Source organism: Triturus cristatus, chromosome 4_2 (assembly GCF_964204655.1).
Source record: "Triturus cristatus chromosome 4_2, aTriCri1.1, whole genome shotgun sequence".
Taxonomy (NCBI): Eukaryota; Metazoa; Chordata; class Amphibia; order Caudata; family Salamandridae; genus Triturus; species Triturus cristatus.
In genome coordinates this window covers 351258509-351284975 of record NC_140586.1, presented here as the reverse complement: position 1 = coordinate 351284975, position 26467 = coordinate 351258509, and the positions used below count along the sequence as shown (strand labels likewise).

The 26467-nt window shown below is 44.6% G+C and overlaps 1 protein-coding gene across 1 annotated transcript in view; it reads left to right on the top strand.

The window, feature by feature from the left end:
- Window positions 1-26467, top strand: part of CACNA1E (calcium voltage-gated channel subunit alpha1 E) — a 1399715-nt gene that overhangs the window by 1118746 nt on the left and 254502 nt on the right. Inside the window, exons 27-31 of the mRNA XM_085601759.1 lie at window positions 1412-1572; window positions 3132-3269; window positions 4685-4886; window positions 11867-12031; window positions 20658-20768. Coding sequence (XP_085457885.1) covers window positions 1412-1572; window positions 3132-3269; window positions 4685-4886; window positions 11867-12031; window positions 20658-20768 — 777 coding nt within the window. The remainder of the gene's footprint in view (window positions 1-1411; window positions 1573-3131; window positions 3270-4684; window positions 4887-11866; window positions 12032-20657; window positions 20769-26467) is intronic.

Genomic DNA, 26467 nt, shown 5'->3' with positions numbered 1-26467 from the left:
ACACGGCTGCATTTCAAAATAAAAACAGCTTTATTTTAAAAGCAGTCACAGACATGGTGATCTGCTGACCCCAGCAGGCCACCATCACTGTGAGTGCGGGCCAATCCCAATGGGTCGCAAATTGAGACCTTCCTCATGAATATTAATGAGGCAGTTACCTGATGACTCATTGGGAATAGCAAACAGTGTAAAACACACGGTTGAAAATTTCTGTTTGCGATCTTCTAATAGCGAATCGAAAAAAATGTCTATTAGGAAATCGCAAATGGAGGTCTATGCACATCTGGTTGAATAAAGCTTTTTTTAACTTGCAAACAGCCTGATTCACAGATTCAGGACGTTTGCGACCTGAAAACATCATTTATAAATGTAAAAAGCACTATATGCGATTTGGTAAGTTATTACCGAATCGGAACTTGGGTTTGTGAGTTGCTTTCAGGAAGGGGCATGCCAAGGGCATCCCTTCCTAATAAGGAGCCGAGGGGCATGTATGAATGTTTTGTGTCCAGAATGCGGTCGGAAAAATTGTACACTTTACCGACTCTGTAAAGGAGGTGGTAACCAATTCGCAAATGGGAAGGGGGCCCCAAGGGACCCCTTTGTGAATGTGGGCATCAACATTTTTTATAGAGCAGGCTGTGGTCCCACGGACCACTGCCTATTCTTAAAAAATGAAAAGGGAACTTTTCATTTTTCTTTTTCAAATGCATCCCATATTCCTTTCTGGGAAACGGGTAGCATTTCAAATTGAAAAACTGCTGTATTTAAAAAGCAGTCACCGACATGTTGATTGGCCGATCCCAGCAGGCCACGATCCATGTGAGTGCCAGCCATTCCCATTGGGTCGCATGTTGCGACCTGCCTCATGAATATTAACGAGGCAGGTCCCTTGCGACCTATTGGGAATCACTAAATTTGCCCCAGACACCTTATACCATTTGATTTTGTCAGTCTCTAAAAGCGAGTAGCCAAAAATTGCAATTAGAGACTCACAAAACCAAACGGTCGTACAAGTGCCCCAAAGTTCCAATGGTTTGCCTCTTTTTATTTTGCTTTAACTCAAGGTGAGAGTGATTCATTTAGTTTACCCGAAGATGGCCTGAACTCAGTGAGTTATTCAGTGATTAGTCAGAATGTGGAGAAAAGACATGCTTCCTGGGGCTGGGTTTCAGCTTTCCTGGATTTGCTGTGAAATGTAGCTGGTCTTTGTTCTAGTTTTCTGGCACATCCTTGTGTGCTTTGCAGCTGCTTTTAGTAACCCTTGTCATGATTTCCCCATGCATCGCTGGTACATTGCTAATTGGCTCTCATCTTGGGGGATGAGTCACATCTCTGCATTGGTATTTACCATTGAGTTCTGCTTGCTGTCTGGTAATGAATCACACTTATGTATTGGCATTCTTTCCCACAGGCCGTTTTTGACTGTGTGGTGACCTCTCTGAAGAACGTTTTCAATATTCTCATCGTCTACAAGCTGTTCATGTTCATCTTTGCCGTCATCGCAGTGCAGCTTTTCAAGGGCAAGTTCTTCTACTGCACGGACAGCTCCAAAGACACAGAAAAGGAATGCATGTAGGTACTTGAAGAAGGAGTAAGGGTTAGAGTAATACTGGTAATGGGCGATGATTCTCAGCCTCAATTTAAGTGCCGACTTAATCAAAATTGAGGTGAAGCATGAGATGCGCATCACCAAGTTCATTGTGGTACTCACTGCTCTACGTGCAGGGGCCTTCTTTAGCGCTGGTGGTGCCTGGTGCAACTATGTTTGTTGGCGCCCCCTATCCATGGTAGAGGTGGAGAACACCTCCACTACAGATTCCCTCACCACCACCTTTTAACACTGCCCTTCAAGTCTCCATTCTCTTTCAGGTGCATTTAATTAGTTGTATAGCTCCACTCATAGCTGAGTAGGGTGTCAGAGCACTTTGCATCACACACACAATACACAGAGACAATCAATCATATGTGTGTAAATCAGTATATAGGAAATGTTACATACGCCAGATGACTACAAAGTGTAGGAGTGACGTGTCCTGCATACTGGTAGGCAGTATAGTTTAAGAGTGCTTGGTCTGGAGAAGCACAACCTCAGAATTGAAAACAAAACACCATAGTTGGGGGTCCTCTTTAATAATAAGAATCATTTCTACCCAAATGAACCCTTTTTGCAACATTAATCTACAATACAATCTATACTTTGCAGTTTGCATGCAGTTTTTTGATGACAGTTAATAATTCATTGTTCTATATTAGGATTTTAATTTAGAAACTGAAAGTCACAAAAGAAGGTGTCCTACAAAAGCAGTAACCCACTGACTTATTTATATTATATGCACTTTGTGATCTGCATAGTACACGTTCTTTGCAGCAGGCATATTAACCCAGTGGTGTACCTTATGATGAGTCAAAACTTCAACAAGACAAAACTCTGATCTCTCTCCAGGAAGAACATTAATCACAGAGTTATCTTGACATTTTTATGGTTGCCTGAAAATTGCTGTAGGCCAGGAGCATGGCAGCAGGTACTTTTAAAACCAAAATAAACTTGAAAACGTGGCACCCCCTGAAGGCAGCAGTCGCCCCACCCGAGAATCGGCCCTGCTAGGTGCTGTGTGGGATGTGTTGTGTACCTGAAAGTTAAGTATGGAGATTGCACAATTCGTTCTTAGTTTGGTCCCACAACTCATATCCCAGTAGCTTGCTGATTGTGTCATGCATACCCAGGGTCCAGTGAAGAATTCACATCTCTACCTATGGGAAAATCAAAAACCCAAGATGAGATTCACAACTTCTTCCCCAGCTTAGGACGTCCACACTTTTTTTCATGTGGGGCCAGGCCCTGTCCTCATTGTTGAACTTAGAGCTGTTTTCAGTATAGGCCTAAGAGTTTCTTTTGATTTAAAAGTAAGGTTAACGTTTTTTCTTGAGTGGCCAAAGTTCATCAAGCTACAGGCAAACATACTCACGCAACTCTCAAAGTACAATGGTAGATACCAGGCTTCCAATACGGATTTTTGTCTATTTACTGTTCTAGCCCTTTACGTGTGCAACTGATCCATCATCAAGGCAGGATGTGTGGTTTGTCAGCTCCCATATATTTTAAGAGTTTTCCTTGTTTTGTGCCTTGACAGAGGAAGCTATGTGGATCATGAAAAGAGCAGATTGGAGGTGAAGCGCCGAGAGTGGAAGCGCCATGACTTCCATTATGACAACATCATCTGGGCACTTTTAACACTCTTCACTGTCTCGACAGGCGAGGGGTGGCCACAGTAAGTTTATCTGTGATTGGTGACTCAATCAAACATAAGTCAAGAGTGAGACTGGAATTGACAGCTAACTCAAAGGTGCATTATAGGTTTTACATTTATTGGATAGTGAGTATACATCTTAATGAATAAAGATTTAATTGGAGGATCAAAATTGGAGACATACTTAAGCAAATTTTTTAGCTCAGTGCTACAGCTTGAATACATTACTGGTAATTATAGCTTACAATTAGATAAGAAGCTGAACTACAATCCTCATGGTGAATTTGCCATAAGTGTGTGTAATTTATTAATCAGGAGTTAGAGGTGTTAATGGGTCAGGGAAAAAGACTAACACAACATATAATTGCGTATAAAAACAGATGCAGCCACAAGACATGTTTTGTGTGTGGGTTAGTGGAGGGAGCATTGATAGCAAAGCTTGGGTCAGGCATTTCAAATAACAGATATCTGTAACAAAGCATGAGTCATTGGATAATGAGAAGAAACATCCATACGAACTCTTGGAGATGTGTGACTTAGAGAATGAGTCGTCCATAACAAACTTGATTCATTGCCTCTGGAGAAGAAACAGCCCTAATAAAACTTGATTTTAATAGCTTACGGGGGAGAGACGCATACAAAAAACTATGGGTTAGAAGTTCAGGGAAGATGATGTGGCAAATGAGAGCTACAAAAAAACAAATTGAGTCAGTGGGTCAGGAAAGAGATGTCCATAGCACATTTTAGAAGGGGTCCATATGTATCCCTAATAAATGTTAAGTCCATGTTTCACAGGGACATTCATTCATTATACAGCTTGAGTCAATCAGTGCAGAGACAAGTTGTGCATAAAAAGCTATTGGAGTAGGTGTGTGAGACCGGTATCCCTATCAAAGTGGGTACGTTGAAGAGATGTTTATAACAAAGCTTGGGTCATTTAATGTGGTAAATAGGTATTCATAATAAAACCTGGGGGAGTCGCTCAGGGACAAGATAACTTGAAACAGTTTGGATCAGTGACTCCGGAACGAGATATTCATACCTTAATCTCGAGAACCAAAATATCATGTATGATATATGTATCTTCAAGATACCTGTATGTGAAGTTAAGAATAGTGAATCTATACTTACCTCTATACAGTTTCATTCTTGATATTTTGGTCCTTGCTATTTTGGCCATGATATTTTGGTAGCAGGATGTTTCTGTTGTCAATATTTCGATGTATAATCATTTATAGCAAAGCTTTGGTAAGTTACTCAGGCAAGGAGGGTGACAGATCCATTTGGATCAGAGGCTTAAATGAAAAGACACCCAAAACAAAGGTTCCATTCCATCTGTTGCTAGGGAAAGCAACAGCCTAAAAGATTCTGAGTAAGAGGTTGCGAGAATTCCTAGTGTTAGTTGGAGTCATCACTGATTTGGTGTCCTTTTCCAGGGTACTGCAGCATTCAGTGGACGTGACTGAGGAGGACCGGGGGCCCAGCCGCAGCAACCGAATGGAGATGTCTATTTTCTACGTGGTGTACTTTGTGGTTTTTCCATTTTTCTTTGTCAACATCTTTGTGGCTCTCATCATCATCACTTTTCAGGAGCAAGGGGACAAGATGATGGAGGAGTGCAGTCTGGAGAAGAATGAGGTGAGTTTGAGAATTAGGCACAATGGAGAGAATCCTATGAACCTTGGGAATAAACACCTTAGAAGTATGCCACTTGCACCCATGATGGCAGTTCACTTCCTGTATCTCCATACTCAAGATTATACCCTATTTTCCACTACGGTGAAAAATACATTTCCACTGCATAAACGCTTATGGGTACATCCAGTAAAGGTATACTAACTTATATGGAGCAGGGGCAGGGGCTTCCTTATATGAAACCTGGAGTAATACTATAAACCTATAAAGCTGATAATATCCTATTTTGACCTGCGTAGAAATTTCGATTTTGATAGCAGATAAGGACTTTCATGGCCGTCTAGTGTCCCCATGTGGACAGGAATCAGCGTTTGAAGTTTAAAGTTTTTTATTATATGTTTTGAATCTTCTGAGAGGTCAACAGTTCACATACAAACAATTAGCAGCATGTCTTACCCAATTAATGCAAAGTTGTTATTGACAGTTCTGCATTGCATGTAATAACTACCCTGTGGTTAGAGGAAACGTGTATTTTGCAATGGAGATGAATGGGCATAGCCATCATTGTGATGACATTGACCCAGTGAAAAGTTTCTGTTGTCTGTATATTCAGTGGGAGAATAATTCATTACAATATCCATTGTCATAGCTCAGATGTGATGATGTGGACCCACAAACACGAGAATGAACAAGGTGTAAAAAGTATTAACTCCTTAGTTTTGTGGGTAAATTAATTGCTCTGTAATATGATACATTTGATCTTGATTTGAAGATTCTTTCAGCTTATGATTTAGTTCCGTCAGTAATGATTAAATACCATCAAGCACATAGCACTTTATAAGGATATAAGTGGACTCCAAACATTGTATTTGCATGAATTGTTACTGGCTGATTCCTATTATATGGAATTGTTTAGAAGAAGTCAGTTTTAATCAATAGTGTATATAACTGCGTGTTCTGCAGATTGCACTTTTTGTTATTTGGTGTTTAATCCATTCAGTAGTTGTGGAGAAATTTAAGGAAATCCAAATTTGTACATCTACAACCTCGAAGAATTCGCGAATAAAGATGAGCTCCTGCAGAGATCTGCAGACCTCTGATTGGCTGCCAAAACTTCAACCAGGAAGTGTTGGCAGCCAGGGCTCGGCTTCAGCCAAATCCCAAAAAAATAGAAGATAAAAAGAAAAGGAGGCTGGATAGGAATACCCTAACCCCCTAGCCTCGGTTGTGGGATTGTTTTGAAAAGAGCCCCCAGGGAATTTTATAAAAAAGGAGGGGGGCGCACAGGCCCCCCCCCCCTCATCTGGGGCTCTTTGGGTCCCGGGAACCACCACCTCCCCGTAGCTTGATTTTAAGTAATGGAGGAAGGATACAGGGACCACCCGCCTGTGCCTGAGCATTTGAAGACCAGACTCTCGGGGATGGGAACCCCAAACCTATTTTGGCCCCCCCTGCCCCATTGAATTAAGGCCAGGCCCAGAGGGGCGGGGTCCCTGGGACTGAAATCGGCCTAAGGAGGGGAGCCTTGTGGCTCCCCTCTTCCATTCCATTATGGCCGGGTCCTGGGGTATGGGGTCATCGTGGCTGAAATCAGCCTGAGGTGGGGTGCCACTCGGCCCCCTCCCATTAATTTGTGACCAGGCCCAAGGGAAGGGGTCGCCAGGGCTGAAATCCACCTGGGGAGGGCAGCCATGCAATTCTCCTCCCCGATTAAGACATGGCCCACTCCGGGGGATGGCCCTGATTATCATTGCACATAAATTAAACCACAACTGTAAGCACTTACACATATAAACATAGCAGGTACTCCTGTTGAAGCTCCACTTCTGTAAAGACATATGATCCTAAATCCTGGGCTTGGTGAAGGCACATCAAGGGTGTTTTCTCTGCACTTCCATATTTAAAAATGATCGGATATCCTTTGTGGAGATGACCACATCGTTGATCTATTGGAGCTCAATCTGTATGTGACTGTGATGAGTGGGTTCTTTCTTGTCCTCTTCTGGTGTGAGCAGTGTCCCATGGTACTCTCTTTAAATTGCTAGGAGTATGCAAATGTGGAAATTACTTGGATGTGTCCCCGTTTGGCCCAGCCCACCTTCGTAGTATCCAACGGTCTTGTGCTTTGCTAGGATGATTGACAGCTTAGCAAGTAGCCCACTCAGTGCGTTTCTTGTTGATTTTGGTGAGGAGTTCTTGATGCCAAGGAATATGAGTACAGCTCCACCAAGCAAAGAAGCACTTACTTCATATCATTAAGAGAAAGGACCCTTGCTTGGTGGAGCTTTACCTCTTTGTAGTCTCATCGTCTTCACGCACCAGGAACAATCACATTGCCAAAACACACACAAGGTCACTGGTGACATTTCCTTGTGCTCCATTGCACAGCTGTAATGTAGAATACATACCGTATATTTTACCAAGGAGGTAGCACTTAGTAATTAACCAGTGGAAAGAACTCCACTTGGGTAGGTATTTTGTGCAAAATTGTGGGCTCTTGTTGGATAAAAGGGCAGATGTGGTTCCTTTGTCATATAGTCACTCACACAGCTACTGACACACCCACACAGACACTTAGACACCCACTCACACACTCAGACACTCACACACACACTGACAGACTCACAGATGCACTCAGACACTTACTCAGCCACTCATTTGTTTACTCAAAGACCCATACAGCCACTCCCGTAGGCACTCAAAGACCCATTCAGACACTCATGCACCCACTCACAGACCCACTTAGACACACCCACTCACAGGCCCACTCAGACACTCATGCACCCACTCATAGATCCATACATCCACTTGCACAGCCACTCACAGACCCGCTCAGAAACTCACACACCCACTCACAGACCCACTCAGAGACAAACGCATCCAAATTACAGACCCACTCATGCACTCACTCATAGACAGACTTATGGAGGCACTTGCAAACCCACTAAGACACTCTCACACCTAGTGAGACACTTAGGCAGCCCCTCCCAGACCCATACAGATGCTCACACACCCACTCACACACCCATTTAGACACACACTCACTCCTGCGCCCCCAGTGGGCAAGGTCCCATTGGTAAGCGTAAATTACTGAAAAGGGGAGGTGGCACATGCAACCCTCCTCCCCAAATTCCCACCACCTCTCTGAGGTTTAATTAAAAAAATTATGGGACAGCAGTTTGGTTTTGCTTGGCAAGACCTTTGACAGCTCCCGCCAGGCGAAAGCAAACAGTAAGTCCAGTCTCAGCAGGCAGAAGCAGGAAAACTGCTCCTGCTCACTGGGAGCAGACTTTTCACCTGTTTTCCTTCCCGATGTCAAGCAGGCAGGAAAACAGATAAAAATATTGCTCCTACATGCAGGGTGCAGCAGTTTTTACTGCCCCTACATGTGGGAGCACTGCTGTCTCCCACTAGAGGTCAATAGCCTGCAAGGACCATGGGGGCCTTGAGGCTCCCCCACTGTCCTGACACTGCATACTGGATTCCCTGAGTGGCCTTCAGGGCACCCACATTGAAATGGTAAGGCAACGGGGAGATGGGGTCCCCGGGGTAAAAATTGGCCCCTGAGGGGGTCGCGCAGCCTGCCTCACTTTTACTTACAAAAAGGTACTTCTGTTTGGTGGAGACTCACCTCTTTGTAGTCTTGTCATCTCCTCTTGCCAAGGATTCATGTTACCATAGATTTGTGGACGAAGACGCTCAAGGAACAACCACACTGTTGAAATTACATGATCACAAGGTCACTGGAGACATTACCTCATGGTCATTTACGCAAATGTAGTGTAGAATATGCACTAGACATTTTCCAAACAAGGTAGCACTTACTAATTAATCCATAGAAAGTATTCAATTTGGGTAGACATTTGTGCAAAGCTGTGGACTGTTCTTGGAAAAACTTAGGTTCCGTTATGATCCTGATGCTCATTTCACAGAAATTAAGGTTCAATGTGAAGCACTTACAATTTTAAACACAGCAGGTGCCCCAGTTGAAGCTCCTCTTCTGTAAAGCACACATGATCCTAACTTCCTGTGCTTGGCAAAGGCAAAGCAAGTATGTTTCTACTCATATTCCATGTTGAAAAATAATCTGAAATCCTTAATGAAGCTGAATGCATCGTTGATCTATTGGAACACATTCTGATCTGAAGTGACTGTGAGGAGTGGTTTGCTTCTTGTCTTGAGAGCAGAGTCCATGGTTCTCCCTTTTAATTACCCTGAGTATCCAAATGCCCAAAACCATCTGCAAGGTCCGCCTGTTTGCCCTGCCCCGTTTTCCTTAGTAGTATACAGAGGTCTTCCCACCTTTTCCCACTTTCATGGACAGCTCACCTAAAGGCCTCCCAGCATGTTTCCCTCCAATCTTGGTGATGAGTTCTTGATGCAGAGGAATTTTGAGGACACCTCCACCAAATAAAGAAGCACTTACATCATATAGTTAGGAGGAAGTACCCTTTTTTGATGGAGATTCCCCTCATTGTAGTCTCATTTTTAGACAAGGATTCATGTTATCACATATTTGTGGATCAACACACTCAAGAAACAATCACATTGCTTACATGCACACAAGGCCACTGGAGACATTACCTTGTGGTCTTTTATGCAGCTATAGTGTAGAATATGTACTAGTTATTAAACAACTAGGTAGTACTTACTTATTAACCAGTAGAAAGTACTCCAGTTGGGTAGACATTTTGTGAAAAATTGTGGACTATTGTTGGATAAAGGGGCAGGTGAGATTTTTTTCTGGCCTAGTAACTCACACAGTTACTGACACACCCACACTGATACCCAGACACCCACTCACACACCCATTCAGCTACTCTCATATATACTTATAGACCCACCCTGCTACTCACACACCCAGTCATACACCCATACAGCCACTTACTCACACACCCACTCACCTACCCACAAAACCACTAACTCACAGACCCATACAGCCACTCAGACACCCACTCACATACCCACATAAGAACACACACCCACTCACAGACCCATAAGCCACTCACACACCCAGAAAACTACACACACAGCCACACACACACACCCAAACAGCCGCTCACACATACACTTACAGATTCATACAGCTATTCACACACACTTACAGATCCATACAGCTACTCACACACCCATCCACAGACCCATACAGCCAACCACACACCCACTCAGACCCATATGGCCACTCACAAAACTAGTCACACACCCACACAGCTACCCACACACCCACTCACAGATCCATACAGCCACTCACACCCAGTCACTGACCTATGTTGCCACTAAACACTAACTCACAGACCCATACAGCCACCCACACACCCACTCACAGACCCCTGCAGTCAGTCACACACCTGCTCATCGACCAATACAGCCACTCACACACAAACTCTCAAAGGTTACAGTTAGGAAATAACATTTTAAAAACCTTAGAAATTCACAAAAAAAACAAAGTTTTCAGGGACATTATAGTTAGGAAATAACATTAAACAACGGTAGCAATTCACTGAAAAAAAACAAAGATTACACTGACATAGTAAGGATTTTTTTTTTTTAAACCTTAAAAATTCACTAAAAAAACAAAGGCTACAGGGAAGTTATAGCTAGGCTCAGATTTCACTTGTCTAAAACAAGTGAAATTCAGCAGCTATAGTTACCTGAGCTAATTATAACTTATGCCCCCTGCAATACACTTTGTATGACCACACATATTACATCAGTAATGATATGGTCAGTAGCATCACTGATGACATCTCAAAGGTATCACTGATTACATCATCCACAGAACCACTCACACACCCACTTCACACACTCACACATCCACTCAAACCCAAACAAGCACTCACACAACCACACAACCACTCACATGCATACTCACACACACACACACTCACACAACCACTCATATACCCACCTTTGGAGCCATACAACCACTGACACACCCACACAACCATTCACAGACCGCCTTACACACCCACAAAACCACTCACAGGCCTATATAACCACTCCCACTTACACACCCAAACAACCACTCATATACCCAAACAACTCTCACCCACCCATACTACCACTCACGCACCCAATCACCCACCCATACAACCACTCACACACCCTCACAGCTACTCAGACACCTACTCACATACCCATACAACTACCCACACCCACCCATACAACCACTCACACACCCATACTACTCACACACCCATACAACCACTCACATACCCAATCACACACCCACAAAAGCACAGATCCGTAAAGCCACTCACATACCCACTGACAGATCTTTACAGCCGCTCACACAACCAGTGACAGATCCATACAGCAGCTCACATACCCACTCACACAGCCATACCACTACTTAGACACCCACTGACACACTGATACATTTAGAAAGCCACTCAGATGACATATGTTAGAAACAGTATCACTCATTAGTAGTACAGAAAGAATAGTAATTTAATTTATGGTGTAGATTATTGTATATCTTTAGGTTTCAGAAACTTTTAAGAAACACTTACACTCACTAGATGATATCATCAGTGATGTCATTTGAGATGTCATCAGTGATGCCATCAGTGATGCCACTGATCATGTCATGTGGGCGGTGATATGTGAGGTCATAAGAAGTGCATTGCGGGGGTGTAAGTAACAGTTAGCTCAGGTAACTACAACTGCTGAATTTCACTGGTTTTGTATGAGTGAAATCTGAGCCTACCTGTAACATCCCTATAACCTTTGTTTTTTTCTGGTAATATATATTTATTATTGTTGAAAGCTCTGCAAGATCCCACACAGGAGTGAGGCAGTTCAGTGCTTATGACTTAAATGAGGACTCCCCTACTCCCATTGTGGAGAACTGGGATTACTATGATTACAGGTATGTAACCTTTGCTTCCTATTGCAGTAAAGAGCAAGTGTATTCATAGTATTATTCATTTTTGTTAATTGTATCTTGACTGGATATTTTCTCTTTTTTCTTTTCTCACCAGAGAGCATGTATCGATTTTGCCATCAGTGCCAAACCACTGACCCGCTACATGCCTCAGAACCGTCACACTTTTCAATACCGGGTTTGGCATTTTGTTGTTTCACCTTCTTTCGAGTATACGATCATGGCTATGATTGCTCTCAACACTGTGGTGCTAATGATGAAGGTGAGATGAGAGCAAAATGTATTATTATTATTGTTAAGTTTGCTGGTAAAGCAAATGCTTCTCCCATTAATGTGTTTTTACATTGAGTAGAAGACAAGAGTTAAAGTAGGATGTGCCACTACAATAGGATGACCAGTATAGATATAGAAAAATCTTAAGTCTTTTTCTAAAGCCATGATGTTGAAAAATGCTTGTATTGGATGATGAATGGGATGGCTTTCTTATTGGTGAAGTTTGGAGCAAGTGTGTCATCATGGTGAGCATGGTACATGATAGATTATATCTGCAAAATGTTTCAGGATATTGTGTGTTGAAAGTTGCTTGCCAAAAGGACAGAGCTGTTGGTTTTCACTGGAGGGAATGAAGAGCCAAAGTTGCTGTTAGGGTTACCCAGAATTGCTGGGTAGTCCATTTAAGTAATTCTCTATTGATCTCCTGTTACTCCTCAGAAAAAGTATTGGAATTTGATGGTTCACCTTGGGGTTACAAAGCGGAACCAGTAACTCTAGATCACCATAGTAACTGGATGCACAGAGGAACAATATTTGACAAATGTAATATTTAGGTTCTTCACCATTTCCAGAGGTATCATCTGGTCATCCAGAATATTTGGTCAAAGGTTGCCGATTTTCTTTGGTTGTTGCAAAGCAAAACTTTACATCTGCAGAATGCCCATTACTCCCGCACCTGTTGCACACCATGGAACTTGGCTTAGCGTGTGCTGCTCACTTTTTAACCCTGTTTTTACTTTTAACAACAGCTACACCACTTGTTTCCTCATCACCACCACACTCAAATCCCTCAAACATTCTGTTCTCAGGTACTTTCACCACCTCATGCCCACAATTACACCTTTCCAATTCTTTCATGCAACATTCAGATTGTTCGACAACTTTGAGTAACTCAATAGCAGTTTTCAAAGAAGGGTTCTTCACTGCCCAAAGTTTTTCTTGGATTATTTTGTGGTTACATTGAACAGTCAATTGGTTTCTAATCGATTCATCAGTCAAGAAGCCAAACTTGCACTTAATGGACAACTCCCTCAATCTAGCTATAAACTCATCTATGTATTCCTCATTCCTTTGATGTGGGGCATAAAATGTGTAACAATTCATGACCAGATTCTCTTCCTTAGTGTACCGTGTCTCCAATTTACAAACTGCCTCTTTACATTCATCCGGCACAGGTTGTCCGTTGGTTTGCAAAGCTTGCAGCAAATACCTAAATACGTATTGACCTTCTTTGCTCAACGTGCTAAGTAAAAATGCTTTATTTCTCTTTGGGCTAAACTCCTGCCCATCCAAAGCATCTAAGTAGCTTTCAAAGATTAAGATCCAATCTTCCGACGGAGCTGGTGGAGGACCGGTTTGTGATAAGAAACCTGGGGGTAATACCACTGCAATTTGCAAAGCTGACATATTAACCCAAAGTAATACCAGCATATAACCAAGGAAACCCAAGAGAGAAACTTATAAAGGTACCGCCAAGTCTCAAACAAAAAATTATGAAAGTGCTATGAAAAGGTGTGCGTATCACCACTGGCAAATGCACAAAACTTGCTGATAATGTAAAGTCATGGTGTGCGTATCAAAGTTGGGAATACGCGCTGGATTCTCTTGAACACTGTAGAACGTGATAGTATGAAGCAACCGGCCCTCGAAAAACACGAAGAATACAGCACTGAAGTGACCGCCACTTGCGGTTACATCTGACGATAAAGAGCGCCTGACAAAAGCTATGTTACTCACCGAACACCCGCACCAACATGAACAGAGAACATAGGGGCATATTATCAAGACAGGCGATAAAATTATCGCCGCTTTAGCGGCAGAAAACTGCCGCTAAAACGGCGATAATGGGCTTGATAATATGCTCTATGGAATTCCAATTGAAGCCCATGTTAGATGTCCTTCACATCTAACATGGGCTTCAATTGGAATTCCATAGAGCATAATATCAAGCCCATTATCGCCGTTTTAGCGTCAGTTTTCTGCCGCTAAAGCGGCGATAATTTTATCGCCTGTCTTGATAATATGCCCCATAGTTCTCACAAACGAGTATGCAGCAAAAGGGGGTTTTAGAGTATGCACCAAAATGGCAGCAGGGTGCGGTGTCGTCTGATGAAAAGGTGCAATGACTCAAATCCAACAGACCGCTTCCGTAAATTAAGCTTGTCAAACCGAAAGTCTATACTCTGAAAATGGCTGCCACACGTGGTTACAAATGGTGTATCGGATGAAATGTTTGCCACTCTCCGGCCACCTGCATCAAAGTGGATGGAGAACGCAGACTACACAGGTACGCACAAATGGAGTATGCACAAACGTCACATGCAGGCATGTTCTGTAGATGCCATCATTACTGGGGCAAAGGCACAGATACTTAAAAAGTTGAACTCTCTCTTGGAGAAATTCACAGGAGAGAGCGCAGCGTCCTACGGCTCCATGAGACCGCCACAGGAAGCTATAGGCAGTTCCACTGTTTTGCTCAAGTCTGTTGTCCGTTGCTGTTGTGCTCCGCCAGTGATTCTGGTACAACCAAAGTTCACTAAAACCTCTACAAAATGCTCAAGGTCCCTGCAGCACTCCTCATCACCACCCCAACCTCGTCGGCAAATTCATTTGTAAAAGAAAACGAGGACCACTCCATACAGGTAAGAAAACCTTATTTTTACTAGGGGAGAAACCAACAGAAACTTCTATCCATCAAGGAAGTAATACTGAAAGCAGCCTGGACCTTGGACTCTATAATGTTTCGAGGTGATACGGTCTCACTGTTCCAAGACATCTCTTTTCAGACTTTAGCTAAACGACACTTCAGATATGAATTACACTATCTGCCAGAGAATAAAATCCTCTACTGCTGTGGCTTCCCTATGCATCTGATCTTTATCATCGATAAAAAGCATGTTGTGGTACGGACGCAAAACGAGGCCCACGTTTTGCTGCATATCACCCCCTCTGCTGCGGAGGGCGGGGAGCCACCAGAGGCTCTGAGTTCACCAAATGCAACCGCATGGCAATAGAGTCTACGGAAAATGACCAAGAGATTACCCAAGTAAATGTGATGGCAGATGCTGCCTGGCTCCCTGCTGACACATAGTGATATTCATTGATTTGCTTTTGAGGTGTCATGTTTTTCTTCTTGGTTGGTTCTCCTTCTCTTTATGTTGTTTTGTATCCCATGTTTTCCCTGGGTGTATGCACATTCCTTAAGCGAACATGAGAGGGTTGCTGTGCATTTGCGGGAGGTAGTTGGATGTGCAATTCTGATTCAGGGCCCTCCTACATACATATTGATGTTGGCACTGTTGAGATTTTAGCTCTCCCTCCCACTAGACTATGCACCAACTCAATATAGATTCACTAAATGTGCAGGGCCTAAACTCCCAGATGAAAACCAAGGCACCACTAAAATGGCTCAACACTAAGGAGGTGGATGTAGCCATGATTCAAGCGAAACACACCTCCTACAGCCAGATGCCAGACAACTTTATTCCTACTGGTACCCACTTCAATTGCCTTTGTAAGTCACACTAAAACTAAGGGAGTGGCACTCTTGTTCAGTCACAGTCTACCCATCACTCTGGATTCCACGTAGGTGGATGAAGAAAGTAGGGCAGTCAGCACAAGAGCCCATATAGGTACATGCCTCTTCAGTTTCTTCTCCATTTTTGGTCCCAGTACGCACAAGAATGAGTTTCATTGCTTCCACAAATAGCACACTTTGCCACAGGTGGTCTAGATATTAGAGGAGATTTTAATATGATCCTGAAACCAGAGGTGTACTGTTCGGTGGCATGCTACAACACACACTAGGTTCCTGTGTCCCTAACCCAAGGGATGTTAGACTTACATCTACTGGACTTATGGCGAGAGACCCACGGGAGGAGAGGGGTAACACCTTCTATTGCACAACACACACACAGGGATCGATTCTCTTTTTTGTTTCCCAGTCCCTTCAGTCGTGCATTCTCTCTCAGCCACCATGGGCACCCAGACCATGTCTGATCACACCCCTGTGTTCCTCCTGAAATGTCTGAGTGCCCTTCCTCAAGGTTTGCCTCCCTTGCGGTGCTTCAATTAAATTGCTGTTCAGGATCCGCCAAGGTGGTACTACGAGGGAACTTGATAAAGTACACCAAAGTTTTACCAAAGTGGCCAAAGGTAAAAAGGCAGACCTAGAGGATCGCCTAGCCATGCTCGAGGTCCTAGAGAAAACTACGGGGCTCCCTAAGGTCTATAGGGAGTTGTGTGGAGAATTGGAGCAGATGTAAATTTCTGATGCAGCTCCGAAGCTGCTTTACGTCAAGCACAGATACTATGAGAAAGGAGACAAGGCTAATAGGCAACTGACCTATAAGCTGCGATTGAAGCAAATGAGGAATCATATTTCCTCTACTGGGGACGATTATTGCAATATTCACACAGATACATCGAATATCCTTTTCGTCCTATTTACGTCTTATTACTCTACACTATACTGTACCCAACCCCTCTCTGCCAACACTTGTGACAGTTACCTGCCAGGCTCTGCCTTCCCTCACATAGACCCCACACTCCTTCAGGAGCTGGAGGATCCCATCACACAGGAGAAGCTATACTACAATTAAAAGCCAATAAGACCTCAGGCTGCAACGAGTTTTCGGTATCAAAGAGTACTGCAAATTACTCATGAAACAGCTGTCTAGGGTCTACAACTCCTTCCTACAGACTAAAATGGTGACACCAACCATATTGGAATCAACGGTTACCCTACTGTTGAAACTGGGTAAGGTTCTCTCTGCCCTCTCGTCCCATCGCCCCATTACATTACCCTACTTTGATATAAAAATATTCACCTCTATCTTGGTTTCCAGGATACATGCAGATTGGCCATCCTGCTCAGTTGTCATTTGGAATTTATAAGTAATAGACAGGCTAGGGATAATATCCAACTGGTAGTAAACGTTATAGACATGGCAGAGCTTATGCATACCACAACTGTCCTTCTCTCGCTTGACACGGAGAAGGCATTTAATCAGGTGGACTGGCAGTTCCTCCAGGCTGTCCTTTCGAGGACTGGACTGGGCCCCCATGTGATAACTTACTTGCTGAGGTATGGCCTCAGGGTCAATGGTGCCCTATCCGCTCCAATATCGCTACACAGAGGCACCAGCAAGGGTATCCTGTGTCTCGCTTATCTTCGCACTTACCATCGAGCCCCTAATATACCGCTTATAATCTAACCCAGAGATTAAAGGGGTGGAAGTAGAGCAGTATAAACCAGCGCTCTTCTACAATGACATTTTGTGCTTCCTCAAATGCCCTGCTATGTCTCTTCCACCCCTACTGAGTGAGTTGCAACAATATGAAGCGGCCTCAGGCTTTCGTATTAATTATGAAAAATCTACTGGTATAGGAGTAGAGGACACTACTGTAGCTTCTTGTAGCTTACTGACTGCTTCAGGTTTCTTGCATGACGCCTCTTCTTTGCCTGGGAATCATGCTCAAAAATTCCACCCGCACTTTATATGCTAGTAATATCCTGCTTGTGCTGGAAGCGCTTTGCTAAGACTTATATAGATGAGGAGAGACTCGTAATCTCACGTCTTGGCCGCATTAATAATATCAAAATGAACTACCACCCCCATTTATTTTAGGTCACTCACACACTGCCCCTATGGATACCCACTGAGATCATACTTCAAACTCAGAAACAGCTACTCCAGCTTGTATGGCACAATTCCACACCAAGAGTACCAAGCAGATTCTTTATAGGCGCACGGGGATTGGGGTTTCCCAACATAGAATATTGCATTCACGCCGCCAAAGCCCAATCTGTCTTGGATTAGGACTGTTTTAGCTACATTAAACCCTTGGTGCTTCTTGAGGGTTGTTACCCCATTACCCTCAACCACATCATGTGGTTGATACCCTGTCAATTTCCGGCCCCACACAAGCCCCTCTATGCTACTGCCACCCTCCTTAGGCTTTGGGACAAAATAAACCAGTTTTAGACTGCTACAATGTTCCCACCGGGCATAATGGATACTACTTTCGATGATTGGAGAGAAGGAGTGCCCCCTCTACTGGATGACCTGTATCGGGACGGGACCACACAAGACAGACATGCATGTAGACAACTCTTCCAGCCATCTAAGGTAGAAGAGTTCCGCCTCACCCAACTTTTTTACTGGGTGAGCACAGAATTGGCCGAGAAAAGGATGAGCAGGGCTAAAACACCCCTTGAGCAATTGTTTGCCCAAGGTTATCCAAAGAAGGGTAATACTCGCTTTTACATTGCCGTTTGTGGCCTTTCATAGCTTCGCAACCACAGTCTCGGAACGCCAAAGCGAATAAGATCTGGCAGCGACTTTGGATGCGGGCTGCTAGGACATCTATTTGCCTTCAACACAAAGGTAACCCCTACAAAGTTCTCAACAGGTGGTACTTTACCTCAGTGCATTTACATGCCATGACTGGGGCTTCTGCCCTTTGCTGGAGGGGTTGTGGCAAGCGGGGCACATATTTTGATATGTGGGGGCAATGTGAGCTAGTAAAGCGGTTCTGAGGTGTGGGGCTCCACAGATCCGCTGATTTGCTTAGGGATTCCGTCAGTGGGGTGGGGCAGGAGAAGACTCATTCTACCCCTACATTACTCCTAGGGGCAGGTTACTCACCTTTTTTGGCAAATAGCCCATTTTGGTTCCGTAGGGAGCCTCGGAAGGCTGTGTGACGGCGCTGTGGAAGGGCTAGACGTGGTGGGATGCCCCTCCGGCCTGTGTCCCGACGTCGCGGCACTCGGTCGGCGCCGAGGGTAAACTCGCCGGCGGAGTCCCGACCTGAGTCCCGTCCCCACCTGTGGGGCCTGAAGGCGCACCAGGGAGGGGGGGCAAAAGCAAGAAAAGACTGCAGGGCCTTGCAGTAGTCCTCCATCTGAGTGTGTGTCACCCCAGCACCCGGAAATGGGGGGTATGCAGGGTTCGACTCCCGGGGGACCCAGTCCGGCAAAGACCGGGAGCTGTGGGAACCGACGTCATGTTGATGCGAAGCCAATGACTTCCGCGACTTCCGTCTATGCTTACCTGAGGTAGGCGAACGACAACAACTGTCCCGGGATCTGCCCCTCACAGGAACGTCCTCCCGTGAGGACTGGCCCAGCGCGGAGGCCTCCGCTGGAGAAGGAGACCGGCGTCGCGAGGGTTCCGTTTGGGACATCCGGGCAGACAGCAACTTCATGCGGCATTCCCACAGGGATTTTGGCCGCAGCTTTCGGCAGGCGTTGCACTCCACGGAGTCGTGGTGCTCGCCCAAGCACCACATACATATCTCGTACGGGTCTGTCGCTAACATCTGCCGTGAGCAAGACCGGCACGATTTGAAGCCTGCAGGCATCGAACACACTGTTTCTGATGCAAAAAGCATGGAGAAGCCCTAAAGATAACAAAAACAGGCCCGAGGTATCACTTCCCAGAACCGCGTTAGGACGTGGAAAAGACGAAAAACTGACATCAGCACGCTGGAAGGGGCTTATATGGCTCCATTGACGTCACTTCCATGGACGACGTCAGGACGGAGCCGGGCGGCACCACCTCCCGACGTGCAGTGGTATGGCTGGGGAAAAAAGATTTTGCGGATCCAGTCTGCCACCTGGGGGATATTCTAAGTTAAGGAATCTGCGGCTAGACTGTGTATCTACCAGATACATCGTTACCGAAGGTAAGTAACTCTTCCTTCATTGATGGTGCACCAAACTTGTCACAATTCAAAGCTATAATCACCCTGGATCCCTATTAAAAACCCATAAATAACGTGTTGATAAAAAAGAAAGGGGAATAGAGAGAACTGCATGAAAAATTGTAAAAGATCCGAATTCTGAAAAAGTTTAAATAGATCTCCATATCTTTTTCTGCAGTGGATTGCATATTTCCTAGATTTAGTGCTTGAAATACTAATAGAGAGCTGCTAAAAAAGCAGACAATGGATTGAGGCTTATTGGAAAACGTTTCTCAGCACTCCCTCTACCATGGTTGTCTGTGATCTTGCCTGCATAGCCAGGGCGTAATGCAATGAATTTGTTCCTGCTATTGCAGCTTTTTAAATATCAATAAGTGGGATATTCATGGGATAAAGAGAACTTCCACTCTTCTTTGCAAAGGTCTTCCCGCTAGTGTGACCCATAAGGTAATACAGGATGCTGTCCTTTGAGCAGTGTTAAAGTGAATGTCACCACTGCTGTTCAATATTTGTTACATACGATTCCCAGCCCCACAATAGGGAAAAATTCAAACAGATGACGCTATGAAAAATATCAAAGCAGGGTAACTGCAGTTACAGGTAATTTGCATTTTCATTTAATTGATTAGGTAGCAAAAATATATTGTCTTCAATAGGTGGCCAGTCATATGGGTTATTTTTCTGGGGGGGTTGAGCAGTGTCGTCCTGGATTGGGTAGAGTGGTTGTTAATGGTTTGGCAATTTTAGATTGCTTCTTTCATAATGTTTCTAAGTAGTTTTGGTGATCTCTTTTAGATGAGAACAAGCCTCACTGTGTAGGCCTGTTCAACAATGTGGTATTGTTATTCAAACTGATGGATTTGGCTGGTGCATGTGGTCTGATTGTATCTTTTTTCTCCTTCTAACAGTATTATTCTGCTCCCTATACCTATGAGCTGGCATTGAAATATCTGAACATCGCATTCACAATGCTGTTCTCACTTGAATGCATATTGAAGATAATCGCTTTTGGTTTCCTGGTGAGTAGCCTTGTACCTCACAGACAATTGGTGTATGATCTTGGGTAAGTCGCTTTCTTCTTTATGTCTTGATATTTTAATAACTGATTGATATGTTCTGTCCTTGCCTTCATACACCAATAGCCACAATAATTGATGCAATATTAACCACTGCTTCCAATTTGATGATTTTATTAAATATCCAGTTGACTAAATGCTATATATTGCGGATAGGTTCTAGGCTCTGCAGTTCACTTTGTTTAGCGACGAAGAAATATTTAAGTTTCTCTCTTGTTTTTTTATTGGCTAGTTTGATGAGCGAGGTTAATTGCTGATATTCCAATGCTACAATGTTGAAGTTCCCCCTTGGCTGTACTTTGCCTTTGGGCATATAGAGACTGACCTAATTGAATTTAGTGCATCCTGATTTTAGAGGGTTTCTTATTTATTAACTCCATGTGTTTTAGGTCTCGCCTGAGCCAGCGCATGCGCTGCCCTGTGAGACATTTTGTATACGGGTTTTCAAAGTGCTACCAGACCTCGCTGGCCTAACGCTTGCGTTCACGCGAGCGTGCATGCGCGCAGTCGCCATCTGCCTCCCTTCCAGTGCGATCACTGCTGCGGGCGCACCACTCGCGTGCTTACCACAGAGCGCGTCCTTGCGATCGCGACCAATTTCACTTTGATCGGGATCACTTTCGCTTTTACGGCCGCGCGGCCAATGCTTGTTTTATATACTATTAGAGTGCGCGCCTTCAACTGATTTCCTGATTGGTTCATTATTTCTAAACTAAATTGTCTTAAGTGCATGGACCAATAGAAATGTAAACAAGAGGGTGGTTAATCTGCAGGGCGCCAAACAGATGACGTTAATCCAGTACCTTGTTATGATTCGAGGGGGTTATGGGTGTGCGTTGTTATTTGTTCACCACCTGTGTATGTGGATAGCTTGACAGTCCTTTCGCTCAGCCATCTATTTCCGCCTTCACTTAGCGAAAAAAACTTTTTTGCATTCTATCCTGAATGGCTCTGTGACATGAAGGCTGGTGACGTCATTATGTGGCCAGGCAATCTGCACTGTGACGTGAGAGCGCAGCCTGACTCACGCCCTTCAACTCTGAGAGGGGGAGAAGGCCAAACTCCCCCCCTCGCTGACCCAGCATAGATACAGGGGGTGCCCCCTGGCCTGCAAACAATGGGGGGGTTTCCAGCCCATCACCCTATTGTGTGTGTTGGGCTGCACAGTGTTTGGTGTAGGGTGGCGGGTCTTCCAATCACTGCTCGTCTGATGTCCCTTTAATGAGTAACTGAGGGAATACCAGATTTCGTTGCTGAAAACTATCCTTCTCCTTTGACTATAACCACCGTGCGTGTTCCTTCCCCTTCCCATGGGGAAGTAAGGATGGCGTAAAATAAAGGGGAGTGAATGAGTAACTCTTCCTGCTAAGAAAATCCACAAATCAACACCAGGCACACAGGACGCTACAATACAGAGGTCACCCCTCACTGACACCTCCACTCCCCCTGCATAAAGCTTTTTGTTTTATCTCTGTGTGTGGCGTGGGGTGCAAGGTAATTATTGACTTTGCTGCAAAGCGAGGCGGCAGAGTGCACAAAAGTTTCTCCCGTTTCGTGAATGAATTAACAATATCGCGTTTCATGTTGTTTGTGTGCACAGACGCAGTCGTCACAAACGTCGGCTTAAACGTCGCCCCGCAGCAATGCCTATTTCTTTCACCATTTTTCTCACTTAAAAAAACATCTGGAAATTCAGACGCAAATGTGCCGCCGGGGTCGTGGTTTCTCGTCAGGTCTGTGGGATGCGAAAGTTTTTTAGGTTTGGCTGGCTCTCGGGTGGCATGCTGGCTTCATGTTCCTCACTGTGTCTGAAGTACCTCTAATTTAAGCTCCAGAGATTAAACCATCCTTTTAAATGGTCCTCCCAGCCCTTCGCTCTCAAGGGGAAGAAAAGCTCTTGGTCTGCTCCCCAAAGGCCTCCAATACTCTTTTAGGTCTTGCCCAGGGATTTGTTGCGAGACATATTGTTATTTTACAGTAGGTTTAGAGTCCGCCTGTTGCCTCCCATTGGTTGACTTCAATGTCACTCATTTTTGGTTGCTTCTTATTGGATGGCTTGTGTGGGCTTTACTTCCGCCTCATGAGTTTGGCCGTTCCCTGGAGCAGGGATGCATTAACCCTCCACTGATAGTGAATTAACTTTACAGTGCTCCCCTGTGTTGCTTCGGCTTCCTTTCCAGCCCCCATGTTACTTTCGCCCCTGAAGGAGCTGATACATCAGCCCCCACCCTCATTGCTCCCCCCACTGCCCTTCCCTGCATTGCTTCCACACTCCACCCACTTTTTTTTTTTTAAACTTGCGTTTTTTTCCTTTTTAGTTACCAATCCAACTTAAAAAGAAACAAAAAACATCTGCATCATTTTCTAGGCGTGCACCTACAAAATAATTATTATTATACTTTTGCATCCTCTAGTCATGTGGCACACTATCAGGGATGCTGTGCAGCATAGCTAAAACCATTGACAGTTCCAATAGTTCGCAAAGTCGCGACCTATTGGCTTTGCTAATGCTTGTTTTTTTTATCCGTGGCTTTCTATGTTTGTTTTTCTCATCCCTTCTATTTTTGGCAGCCACTCAGAGTTCATTGGGTGCTGGCACCTTGAATTCATGCATTGCTAGTATCTTGTCATTCCTAATATCTTGACAGATGACTTAGGGGCATATTTACTAGTGGAATTGTGTCACTCTTGCACCCCTCAATGTGGTGCAAGAGCGACAAAAATGAAAAATGAGATTTATGAACCCACACAATGCCACCTTGCATGGCCCTGTGTGGCTTCTTAAATCTTGAGTAATGTAAAGCAGCAGAAATCACTGTGTTTGCATTACTCTGCACCAGGGAGGAGTTTCCATGGGTGTTGCGTGGGTATTCCCATGCAACATCCATGAATTTTGACACATTCCCAGATTTACAAGAACAGTGAAACAAGGATAAATGTCTTTATTTCTCCTTGTTTTTTCCTCTTTCTATGTGTGCTGAATTCTGCAGCACATATAGGAAGAGGAAAAAGCCTTTCAGGATTGTTTTTGTGCAAGGGTGCCTGCGTTGGTGCTAGGCAACCTATTGTGTGTAGGGGAAAGGACATGAATGCGCTGCATTGCCATAAATATGGCACATTCCTGCCATTTGCCAGTGACTTGCTGTTCTCAGCTGCACCACTTTTTCGGAAATCACTGCGTTTGCATTACTCTGCACCAGGGAGGAGTTTCCATGGGTGTTGCGTGGGTATTCCCATGCAACATCCATGAATTTTGACACATTCCCAGATTTACAAGAACAGGTAAACCTGGGAATGCACCAAAAAGATGTGCCTCCCCAGGAGAAGTGTAACAAGGAGATATGTCTTTATTTCTCCTTGTTTTTTCCTCTTTCTATGTGAGCTGAATTCTGCAGCACATATAGGAAGAGGAAAAAGTCTTTCAGGATTGTTTTTTTGCAAGGGTGCCTGCGTTGGTGCTAGGCAACCTATTGTGTGTAGGGGAGAGGACATGAATGCGCTGCATTGCCATAAATATGGCACATTCCTGCCATTTGCCAGTGACTTGCTGTTCTCAGCTGCACCACTTTTTCATAAATATGGCCCTTAGTTTACAAGGCCTCTTTTATTTGTAGTGTGCCTTGTTTACTGCATCCTTTTAATGGGTATCCCTTGCTTCATGGATTTGTGGTCCTGCATAGTGGCTGGCCTTTGTTGCTTTATTTGATAGTTGTCACCCTTGTTCAATGATCCTACTCCTCCTCCTAGGTTTGCAACGTCAGCTCAGTTTGATTTGTTTATTTACATCTGTCAATTGTGCCTTCTAGAGTGAGAGGTGGTACAACACTTAGGCAATTCATTGTCTCCATTGGTTTTGAGAGACTGGTCTTATTGCTGTCAGCTCTGCAGCAAAATGCATTGACAAGAATCATCGTGATGGTAGTTCCTGCCAGTGCCTTTCTAACTGGCCACCGGCTTGGCGGTCATTTATGAATTAGGTGGGGTGCATCTCCACCATGCGGACAGAGTAATTTACTTTATCCCCATGATGAACCCACGGACTGTCCGCCCATATCTAAATCAGGCCCTAAGTCTAATCTTAAAAATCTTCAGTGTGCTTTTGTCCAGCGGCTCCCCAATGATGAAGCCTGCTCCTCGGACATCACCTGCACCCTTGCCCCTGCTTAACTGTACCTTCTCACTTTTCCAAGAAATTTCTTTTAAGTTTGAAGGTTAGGGGTGACCGGGGCCAATCCACTTCTTGCATAGACCCCCGTTCCATTGTGGTCGGCCATATTTTTCTACTTTGAGCCGGTCTCACACGACTAGACAGTTGTTGCACGTTGCATGCCGACCTTAGGCAAACCCTATTTAAGTGGGTTAGTCCGGTCGCGCTGCGCTTGGAAAGAGGCAATTTGTTTTGGCTCACCTTTTTATTTGAAAAGCATTTTATTGGTGCAATAGTGGGAATTGGGGGGAAATTGTGTTATTTTATTTGAAATTGCAGTGCCTTGAATCTTTTTTTAAAACAAGTAGGAAATTGCTGGTTGGATCTCCCTTGCGAGACTCTTTTAGGCATTAAATAAATAGGGCGAACATTCTGGCCTCTCTGGCGCTTTTGTGGGAGGTTTGGAGGGACAGCCGCCATCTTGGACGTGACCCGCGCTGCTCACGGTCAGCGTCCCAGTTGTTGCACGCTGCATGCCGGCCTTAGCCACTCCCTATTTAAATGACGTCTGGACGAACGTGCAGCGGGCGCGCCGGTGGCGCGCTGAAGGCACGCCTAAGGCAAGCCCGTCTGCGCCCGTCAGCGCTAAGTCAGTACGCAGGGCGAGCCATTCTGCTGGTCTAAACGCTGGGGCTACAAACGTTATCCACGGTTCCGGCGATTTTTTTGAAATCGCTTAGACCCAGTCCCTGCCCCTCACATAGTGGTAAGTGGGGAGGCTCTATGACAAACTATATTTGTGGAGTCTTTGGATTCCTGTTAACACCGGAGCCCCTGTCGATGGATAGGCCTGCTGATTTAGTTAACCCTGGGATCATTAGTGCCTGCCTCATTAATGCTAGATCGTTAAAAAAGCACTATGTGGATGTGGCGGATCTGATTACAGATAATGACCTAGACCTTTTGTTCATTACCGAGACTTGGCTTGATGCCTTTTGTAATCCGATCGTGGCCTTGGCAACCCCAGTCGGCTTTAAAATCTTTCGGCTGGACCGCCCTGTTGGTAGAGGCGGGGTGCCTGGCCATTTTGTACAGGGATTGCTGGGCCCTTCTCAGTGAATCTTGCACTCTTTGGGGAGACTGCAAGGTTTTGAACTTCCAATTGCAATTATCGGCCCATTTCACTTTGGAGGGTTCCCTGATTTTTCGACCACCTGGTTCAGCCAGGGCTTTCCTGGAGACCTGTGAGGATGCTCTGGCCGAGCGTGCTCAGCATTTCTCGAAGTATGTGCTTCTTGGCTACATTAATCTCCATCTTGATCACATGGAGCTGACTGATTCTGCGGTGTTTCTGGATCTCCTTAATCTGGCTAACCTTTCCCAATGGGTTATGGATCCCACCCATTTGGGCGGGCATACCTTGGATATCATCTGCTCCAATTTTTCTATTTTAGTGGTGAAGCCAAGGCCAGTTGCTTGGTCAGATCATTTTCCC